Source organism: Homalodisca vitripennis, unplaced genomic scaffold (genome assembly GCF_021130785.1).
Source record: "Homalodisca vitripennis isolate AUS2020 unplaced genomic scaffold, UT_GWSS_2.1 ScUCBcl_5138;HRSCAF=11729, whole genome shotgun sequence".
Classification (NCBI taxonomy): domain Eukaryota; kingdom Metazoa; phylum Arthropoda; class Insecta; order Hemiptera; family Cicadellidae; genus Homalodisca; species Homalodisca vitripennis.
In genome coordinates, this window is record NW_025781251.1 from 34,955 (window position 1) to 46,213 (window position 11,259).

General features: G+C 32.2%; 1 protein-coding gene across 1 annotated transcript in view; it reads right to left on the bottom strand.

Annotated features, from left to right (window-relative positions):
• The window catches only part of LOC124373241 (probable E3 ubiquitin-protein ligase HERC4), a gene marked incomplete at both ends in the record, with an annotated part of 32,548 nt that extends 25,403 nt beyond the window's left edge, over positions 1 to 7,145 (bottom strand). Inside the window, 4 exons of the mRNA XM_046831628.1 lie at positions 3,803 to 3,916; positions 4,940 to 5,062; positions 5,735 to 5,845; positions 6,983 to 7,145. Of these exons, the coding sequence (XP_046687584.1) occupies positions 3,803 to 3,916; positions 4,940 to 5,062; positions 5,735 to 5,845; positions 6,983 to 7,145 (511 nt within the window). The remainder of the gene's footprint in view (positions 1 to 3,802; positions 3,917 to 4,939; positions 5,063 to 5,734; positions 5,846 to 6,982) is intronic.
• Between the last annotated feature and the right edge of the window lie 4,114 nt (positions 7,146 to 11,259).

Here is an 11,259-nt window from a genome sequence, read left to right on the forward strand (position 1 = left end):
CATGTGGACAAAAGTTTTTATTTATTAAAAAATATTAGCATACATTTATCAAGCAAGTTATAAAACATAAATGTATGCTGAGAACCAATTCATAATACGGTTATATGAAGGTTTAAATAGGGGGCTTGATGGACCTGCATGGGTCGCTGTATAACACAGGACCATCAAGTGCCTCGTTTCCGTAAATATATATATATATATATATATATATATATATATACACTTATATATATATACACTTATACATATTAGGTGTGGCAATAGTCAGTAACTGCTGCAGGCCGGTGAGCAACATTGTTTATCTCTCAATATCACTGCTTATCTAATCTAAGTTGTCCAGTAGTCCAGATGTTTTGAATTGTATCTCTGGGGTTAAATATCCCAGAAGTTATAGTTTGGGTCTGTATTTGGAACGGTGGTGTGATATTACAAGTTATAGCTAACCTGATTTTCGGTTAAATTACTTCTCCTGTAGTCTGTATATATGTAGAAAAAATGGTTGAAGGTGACAGAAAAATAGCTTGATACAAAAACACCTTATATTTATGGCAAGCAATAGGCCATAATTTGTCAAGTCTCTTTTCTTCATAATATAACACAATAACTTTTAATACTTGCATAATGCTGTGCTGATATTAAAATATGTAGATGTATGAAAATCTTTTTGTGAAAATGCAAAAAACTATGTGATAATACAGTATATGGAAAATAAAGGTAAGAATTTATTATTGATATATCTACAGTAATATCTCAATTAACTCAGAACAATAATTAAAAATTAACTCTTTGAGAACAGCATTAAAAATCACATAATAGGCTTCTCATATTGTCTGGTCACAACAGTGGCCATGGCTGTTCTCTGCCTTAGATCAGTCAGGTCATTAATTTATTATGACCATATCCTGTCCCTCAGCTTGGTGGGCCACACCTTCTGGCCCATGCTGTTTTTTCATTCTGCTCATCAGGCCACTATACTACGCAGTAATAAAATTCAATCATTAATCAGTTGTGGCTGGAAAGTGCTGCAATCTCTCAGCCAAATACGTAACTAAATTAATATTTCACTATTCACATACCATAGTAAAACATCATTTAGAATTATTTGTTATCCAACTGTCAGTGTCTCTGTTGTTACTAAAGTGTATACCATCTACTTGTTAAAGTTTAACCCTTTGAGTGCCACGCGAAGTGGTGGAGGTCATGCAGCCAGTGCCAATCATTTGTGACAGGCCATTCCCCTCAGTGCCAAGCACTATTTTATGTTACTGCAGTATTTTACTAAAAAATTAACACCTTCCTTAAAACTTAACATAATGGGACACTTTTTGCTTTATTATTTAGGGCAAGATACAGGCTACAATTTGGTCTATATATATATTTTGACCATAAATTTAAAAAAAATATATTTATATATATGTAAACAAAAATACAAAAACAAAAAAACACATTTTTTTGTTTAAGATACAAAAAGTATTTATTTTTGTTTTATTAGTTTTATGTGCCAATTTTATGTTCCCCATGTTAGTTGGAATAAATGTACCAAGTTTCATAAAAATACATTTATATATAACTGAGTTTTGATTTTTTTAATATATTGCTGCAAAATGCTGAAAACCTGCACCAACATGCACGCTTACTCTTGTTCATGTAAAATATATTTTACTAGTTTTAAGAAATTAAATCAAGGTAGATTATACAACTGTTATTTATTTATTTATTATGAACAGACTTAAATAAATTACTTTGGGCTTATTTCATTAGGCCTATTATACTAAATCCTTCAGATGAAATAACTGTGCATTTTATCATATAGACTAAGAATGAATTAATGTATTTTAATGTATTTTCGCGGTCAGATTCCGTTATATGCCCCCAACGCTTAAACGTTTTTCAATTAACTTAGAACGTCATAAAACGATGTAGTTGAGTAACAGAACTAACATTCCATCAATCAACAAGCATTTCCAGGTATTGTGATCGGTATTGTTGTCGCTGTTATCTTATCTTTCTCGAGAATCCCGATTACGGCAGGCCGTGCGGCATCACATGATAGTAAGTTTTTTGCACGGAACATAATTGCCTTTCCATTACAATTCAATGTATATTTCTGATCAGCCCCTCTAGAATTTGATATTTTACTAATAGGTACTATCTCGAGGGATGTTTTTCTTTCGTTGACATAAGCGCGGGGCAGCACCAAGGGTGCTGCCGAAGCCCGCGCTGATGGCCGGAGGCACTCGCATTTTGAGTGGCAAAGTAATGAAAGTAGGAAACTTTTAAAACACTAACCAAAATGTCAACACAGCCACACTAGACAGCTAGCAGAAAACAACTGAACGTAAACAAAACGACTGCAGCGTGACAACAGGCGGTTCGCGCCACAGCCTTCTAGATATCAGCTACATAAAAATATTGTATACTATATATATACAAACTATCACTACGTGCATTATGTTGTACATTTCTTGGGCTTTAATTTGATACGTTTTACGATGTCATACGTCAATATTTAGCAACAGGATGACCAATATTGGAAAGACCGATCTAGTCGGCCCTTGGCACTATGCGGAAACGTTGCTAGGCCGATTAAATCGGCCCTTGGCACTCAAAGGGTTAAAGTACTAGTGCATTTAAAGGAGACAAACTTAAAAATATGGAAATGAGTATATTCTGTTGATACTAGAGATCTAATTGAGATGGACTGTATTTTTATTCTATACATAAAAATATTTTTAAAACAAATCAACCTATAATTTAAATTACTTGATTTGGTTAAAAGCAAATAATAAATAACCAACCAATAAAGTTTCAACCTTGAAGCTAGTAAACTTCGTAAATTATTTGAGAATTTCATTTAAATCTCAGTCATTTTAAGAGCCAAAGTCAAACACTGCCATTTAAATTCGAGTAAAAGTGACATAAATGGTTAAGTAAGCACCGAGTGGTGACACAGAACACAGCCAGTCACTATGCGTGGCTCAGCAAACTGAGAGGATATACCTGAGATTATATCCGAACTGAGCAATTTAGGTAAAAACTGCATATGGTGATAAACCAATGGACCATACAAGAGTTTGCAAGTTGTGTAGTGAGTTTAAAAACAGTCATATATCTGTGCATAATGATCAGAGAAGCGGATCACTTTCAATTGCGACTGATGAAATTCTGACAAAAATTGAAATGCGCTTCATTGATACCAATCGCAGATTAACTGTGGATGGACTTTCTGTGATATTTTTGCAAATCTCCAGATCTCTGATACAGAAACACTCGGATAGGATATCGGAAACTGTTCGTGAGGTGGGTCCCAAAACAGCTGACAGACCAACACAAGTTGAAACGAATGGAGACGAGGCAAGAGTTTTGAAAAGCTATAAAATTCATGAAAATCAATCTCTCCAATCCACTGTTTGAAATTATGCAGTTTTTTTACCTCAACCGGAGTTTTTTCCTTCAAATCGAGATAACGGATGAAGCCATGTATTTAGGCGAGGAATCAGTACAAATACACATGTAGAAAAAAAAACTCCCTCCGGCTGTGTAACCTCAGTACACTTATTTTTCTGGATATGCCTTGTACTTGAAACATATTGATAATGTTATAATTTAAACGATCACTTATTGTACAGTCCAAGCTCCCCAGGATAAATACTTATTTCATGTTCAAGTATTTTCCACTATAAAAAATTAATTGATAAGGCTAAAATAATATAAGATATTGATGAGACCATTATAACATCTTGATGTTTTAAGGCAGACATCAGGAGATTTCTATACACTAAATTGTGGACAAGATACTTACTGTTAGTGAGCGCCAGACAGTGCTTGTAGCCACAAGAGATCTGGACTACGAAGTTTGTGGCCAGAGACCTGATTATCTTTGGCCTCCGCAAATCAGTCTCACAATCGCCATGACCTGCAATGATCAGAAAATAACACACAATGTCCTTTTACAAGTCAAACAATTGTTTGTTTGAAGTTGGATATTGAAAATAAAAGGATTGTGAAGAAAAAAGGATTTTTCCAGACATTTGCCGGAGATCACAGGCAGCAGAATTCTATGAAAAGGAATTTCAAAGCTTGTCCACCACTATGATAAGTACCTTAGTTTGTATGGTGATTATATAGAAAAGTAGTATTTTAGTCCATCTTTCACATGCATATAATAAAACGTTTTTCTTGTACTTGGTTTTAAAAAGATCCAAAACGTTCCTTACATTCTGATTAGCCCTCGTACATTACAGTCTTACATGAAATTTACAAATACAGTATATTTTCATACTAGAATAGAACAGAGTAGAATAAACTTACAGTATTAACAATATATATTTATGAAAATATTTATTGTATTGTCTATATTAATACCACTTATTGATGGTATTTATCTTAAAAACTAAATCGATGAATTTTTAATAATCCATGTATATGTGTGCACATAGGCACATATTCATACATACAGACATTTGTGGGATTAACCCCCAGGATTGCAACACTGCCTTGAATATCAATTCTGGGTGTGTTCCTTGAACTCACCAACTGAGTCAAAAACAGAACACCAGGTAGTGTTTAGATTGGGCTCTATATTTTTTTTATTGGTTTCTAAATTTAGTGTTTCCGAGAGATTGTAAATGACCTTGATCCCAGCCTCAGAAGGGAGGCGTTCACAAATGCTGCTGTTCGGCTTGAAAACTCACCTGAGCTCTTGCCTCGTATCTGTGTATATCACTGCCCTGAGTCAATATACACTTAAAATAAACAGTAAAATGCAGTCTCCAAAAAAATATAAGCTGGGTACAGTTAGCAAGCTAAGCCTCCTGAAGGCACTTCTGCACAACTGTCTACTGTTCAGATTTGCGATGATTACATTAAATATTATCTCTACTTTTTATCAGTGGAGTTAATACAAAATTGCTAGAAATCAAACAGGCACTGTACTCACCCAACTGCCCATATCTGGCAGCCCCCCAGCTGAACACCTGTCCCCATTCATTGATGGCCAGGGAGTGATACTCTCCGCAGGCGACATTGCGCACATTGTATGCATCTAGGCCATCCACTTTTTCTGTAAGTCGAGAGAAATACTAAACGTATTAACAATATAAATCTAAGAAACATTGAAGACTTATTATTTAGTAAGTGCTTAACACAAATTTATAATTAAACTAGTTTAGATTAACTACTAATGTCAAAGTTTTCCTGTTCATACAGAGTCGAATCATCGCTCACACAATTAAGTTCTTGAAATATTTTAGCCTCACATGGAGAGTCATCTTCAGTCAGCAAATGTTAAATAAAAGCTAAGAATTAAAATGTTTTAGATTAATTTTACTAGTAGGCAGGAAAACCTCAGGTTGCAGTGAGGTTTGAGCATTACATTAGTACTTTATGGTTACTATATAAAAAATAAAGAAGTAATGACTATTGTAGCTTTGTCTATACCTCAGCCTCACAAAAAAAACAGTGCTTTGTGTTTCAGTTTAAACATTGCTGGTAAAGGGAGATGAGTTAATTATTTTCAAGAGTATGATAAACTATATTTTTATAGACTACCAACTGTTAAAAAGATACATTGTATATTTTACAGTATCTTTTGGTGTACAAAAAACAGTACATTAAAAAGATAATAATTATCGATCCTTTTAAATAATAATTAGGAAAGTATGTTCTGGAATAAATACATGATTGTAGTACATTTAAATAGTAGGGTTTATGTTTTAAGGAAAACACTACTAACCAAGACGTTTTTGTTGTTTCTCATGCCCAAGCTGTCCATAATCATTGCTGCCACACGAGAACACAGATCCTGTACTTGTCACCAAAACTGTGTGGTACTTCCCGCAGGCAACTAAATAACATAAATGTTATGAACTTCAGGTGCGATAATATGATATCAGTTCATTATCAATTTCAAAATACAGATAACAAATTCCATTTCTTAGTTTAGACGTAACAAAAAATATAATGGGTGATTCACCTAATTACAAAATTTTACTAATGTTACAATTACAATTTTATTTTTCCTTGGGACAAAATTTTGAAAATCTCTCATTGCAATTAGTTCCATTGAACCTTGTCAAAATGGAAGAGACAAATCGGATTTTGCTGTACCCAGTGTAGATTCAATTGGCAAGTACCAGCCAGTATATAAACTTCCTTTGGATTACTTGACAAAAATTAGAAATGTGAGATAGCCATTTTTGTGTCAAATGCTATCTAGTTTCAGGAGCAAAACTGTATTACACATAATATATGGAACCGCACTAATACCACGAAACAAAAATCGGCTTTGACAATAGATGATAGTGTACTCGTATATACACACACGGGATTGGAAATAATAGTTTTAGAAATATACTTATACATAAATATTGCCATATTGCATATTTCATTTCTCGGATTAAAATTACAAAACAGTAGCAATAAAATAAATTTAAACAACTTACTGAAAATTAAAGAGTTTTTGATCATTTAATATTTTTACAAACAGATTCATACAGTTGGATTGAGATATTTGACGACATTTTACTATAGGATAATTTGTTAGATAGTGGTTATTGGTTAGATTATTATGATACATCTGTAGCATCTAAGTGATTAAAAATTTTATTTAGTATAAAAAAAAAACGTAAATAATATTGAAATAATGAAACCATACTAAATTTACAAACTTCACGCTTCATAAGGAGATTGCGATTATGAAAACTGAAAAACTGCTCTCCATTCCAATAAAACAATGTCTACTTCACAATCCTACTAGTAGATTAGAAAGTACTATAGCTTACAATAGCTCAATTCCTCCCCAATTCAATGGTAAATAAATCATATTTATACGTTGAAGGAATATATTATAAGAAGTTATTTTGTGAATTGCATTACAGAAAACTTAAATACGAGTCATGCAACAGACTTCTAGGCTTATATGTTCTGATTAAATTAATCTACCAATAGTTTAAACTCCCAGTCTTGATTTAATTTATCTTACCATATTTGACTTGATCAACATTCTTGAAAGGAAGTTCCCTTGGGACCAATATGTGATGATCCTCTATGCCTCCCAGACCCAATTCTCCATTGGCTGTGTTCCCCCAACAGAACATTTCTAATGGCACCAAACTGGCTGTGTTTTCTTCCTCCATCGAACACATCTAAAATATCAAATTTTATTAAAGATTATATGTATTTAATCTATTCTTGCTAAACAGAAAAATCATAAAATTATAGTGTCTTCAATTTAATTATTTTAGAATTTTTTGTTACTGTAGATTAAGAATTTGTGGACATTATTGCTAAGATTAATTCAATATTTTTATATCACATAGTCATTCACGTACATTTACAAGTCAACATAGTTCTTGAGAAATCCAGTTGTTGAGTTGGAAATACCAAACAAAGGTCAGCACAGAGAATCGGTACAATTGATATAAAAGGTAATTTTTATAATGACATCTTGGAAGATAAAGAGCCCTCACTCACTTAGTCCTTTAAGGTTATGTTTCCCTGCTTACTTCCTCCTCACTTTACTATCCATGGGCTTGAAGGCATTGAAGAGGTCAAAGTAAGTTACTTGAAGAAACATTGATATGGATAGATGAGATTAGGTGGCCACTTATAACTGGGTTACACCTCCCAAAGTGTTTTATGTCACTTGATACATGTAAAATGCCTGATTAATGAAAAATTATTTTATAGCATATTTTAAAAGTTGATTTTTGGGCCATGATAATTTTGGTTGAGGTTGAAATAGGACGGTATCAAAGAGTTAAAAAATATCAAACAATAACTGTATCCTAAATCATTTTTTTGTAGCTCTACACGCTTAAAAACCAACTCTCAAATGCACAAATAAAGGTTAAATAGGCATCAGCCAACCGTATTAAAAATGAAAAAATTACTATTTGGCAGAAAGGTGACTTTAACCTCATTGGCCGACAGTAATATGACTGATTCATTCTTAAAGGAAATCACTATATCAATTTCAATAAGCACTAGATTGTGTGCTTATAAAGTGCAAATTAGCTTTCAGCTACTGAACTATAAGTGTCATAAGAGCTACTAAAATTCAGTTTGCTTCATGTTTTGATTTTGGATGTAGCTAAGGTATTTGGCAGTACGAGAACTTTTTGTAATATTCTGGCTGAGTTAAGAATTCTAAATAAATTTCACCAGCGTATATGAATTTCTATGAGTGGAGTTTGATGGTAATTGAAGAGACAGGCAAGAGGTCATGAGTTTATCACTGATCCTTGATGAAGGACAGGACCATCTGTTGCCACTTTTGTTTTGAACTTTGAGATTGACGATTAGCAGGTTATATCTTTTGTTTTTGTTTAACTCCTGAGTCAAGTGAGACAACTGGATCATCTGGAACAGACAGGATCTGTGGAGGCTGCTTATGATCTGGTTAAGTTTATTATTTTGTCTTTTATCCCATCTGGCACAATTAAAATACATTTGGGAAAAAATAAGTTTATTTTCAGGGTGTATTGTATGTATCTCAAAATATAATTTCTCATCACAGACTTAATTATGTTGAGATGGGGCCGAAGAAGGTGGATGAAAATTTTCATATTTTGATCATATTACAAATGCTCCCTTTTCAATTCAATAAAAATCATTTTTCCTGTGCACAGTTAAGAGGAATAGTGTCAAAACAATTTCACAAAATAGTCAAAATGTCAATCTAAATCAATTTAAAGTTTGTGTGCATGTGTGTGCACACGTATTACACACATATTAATCTTTAATTTACGATATATAAAATTCTTCTATAAAGGCTAGAGATGATAAACTGTTTAATATTTTTAAATCCCAGCATAATAAATATATGCACACCATTTTACTTCTCTGCCTTATGACCTGTTAATATAAGACTGAAAAAAATTGGAATCACTTATTCGCTACAAACACCACTCATCAATTCTAGTCATAACAGTAGTTTTCTATCACTATTAGGTATGCAGAAACATATCACTTGACTGAAATCTCAAGATAATCTATATCACCTATCACATTACTGATGGAAGTTAAATGTGTAAAAATACTTTGTGGATACTAATGATATACCTTCCTTTCCTATTTATCTTTTCACTTGTTATTGTACATGCATGCAAAGTAAACAAAATTATGTGCTAAATTAGAGAACAAAAAAAAAAAACATAAATTGGACAAATTAATTTGAGAATGGCTAGGTACAAACCAGCCATATCACAGTAAAGGTTCATTGGTTTTAAGAGCTGTAAAAACTACCACTAAATTTTGAAGGCAAACATTATAAGCTAAGTCTCTGGAATAAGCAACGAAATAAAAACTAATATTCAAGCCATTGATAAATACAGTATATAAATTGTTATTTTAGAGTATTTTACAGAAAATTCCTACACTATGTAATTTGATTTTAGCGTCTTGTGAAGATCAGCTGACATTAATAAAACTTTTCAACAAATTGTGTAAATCTAAAGATTTCTTCCTCTTCAATTTCAATCACGCTTGTCAAAACAAAGCAACACAACCAATTGAGATTGTCAGTTTACAGCACACTATGACTAATGTTATCTCAATTCTCTGAACCTTTGTGTAATCTCTTTTGATATGTTTCAGTACATTTTGATTTCTCTGACAAAACAACTCCTTAACCAAAAAAATCTAGAAAAACCATTCCCATTAACTAGACTTTTTGTTTAGTGCTGTCTTTATCTTTCATATAATAGAACCCTGAACTGCGGATGGACTAATAACAATAACAACATACCTTAGTCAAACAGATCAAATTGTAGTCACAACTCTACTATAGTTTTGACTTATAGTTGTCAATTTTAATGAGAAGAGTGGAACTTTTTTTTGGCCATCAAGTATTTTCATGTAGTTTGGAGAGTATGATGTAGCTCTCCAAATGTTCATCGGTCAATCTGTTTATATTTATTTTTTATAAAACTTCCTACTTGAAAAAGATGTTTCACACAAGTATGTAGAACTGAACATAGTTTTCAATCTCAATGCAACTCGAACCACAATTGGATATTTTTCTTTGGGTACTAGAGTCCTAATATTTCCAGTGGTAGATAGGGGTCTTAGAGACAAATCATTTTGAAAATCAATAACTTCTATTTTAACTGCAGGATGATCTTCAACACAATGTTTTACAACTCTAAGTTGAGAACTTTTCTGCATCAATCTCTAAGAAAGGATAGTTGACGAATTGTGTCGCATGTATTATGAGCGGCCAAAATTTCTTCAGCGCTTTAAGGTTTAAAGGAGAAAACTGTAATCCTTGTGTGTAAATAAATTGTTTTTAAGGTTTTTAAACTTGGTTTGAGAACTATTCAAACAGTAATATATTTTTTCAGATTAATCACGACAAGTAAAATGGAGCTAAACTCAAGATTCGCATGAGAAGTTGTTGTTTATCTCAGAGAAGAAACAAGTAATTTAAATTTATAGTACTTTGTTATTATAATTAATAGTTCTGATAAAAATATTTTTGTGTATGAATTTCCATATTTCTTCTTTTCCATTTTTATTGATCAAGAACAAGTACTGTCAATAATATCAATATTTATGTTCACGATATCGATAACATATCTAATCAATATCTATTTGATTATTTTGTCGGTCTATTATGGAAGTGCCGTATATATCCTAACCAATATTTAGAACATTCAACAAACATGTTTTTAATATACCAATGAAAATTTCATGTTTATTCAAAGTTATACAACACGGAAACACAATAGTTTTTTCCTCTTATTTTAATCTCACATAGTCAATAATTCAATAACTCATTTATTCAAGCAAAGTAACACGATAACATGCATTGGTCATGTCAGATAAAAACGAAACTTCTTTAAAACAGATTATATTTGCCATTAAAATAACTATAACGACTTGAAACTCTCTTAATATATATTATACAACAACCAGGTTCTCCAATTTAGCCATCAGTCAGGGAATTTACCTACGCTGTAAAAACATTTTTCAAGGCGAAATAACATAAACCTCTTTCTAAATTTTAAATGGTTTGACTCTGCTTTGAGGTGCATAGGGAGTTTGTTAAACAGGTTAATTGCATTGTAACATTGCATTGAGATTTCTTTGGAAAAAAGCAGTGTGATGTGCAAGAACTTGAGGGTTGTTGTAAACCATCATATTGATGGTTACAAGGAATTTTGAAATGTTCAATGTATTGAGTTAGAAAAGATAAAAGTTTCATAAATATAAACAACAGAAAAGTAAAAATACTGAGATGCAGATAAATGAGTCTGT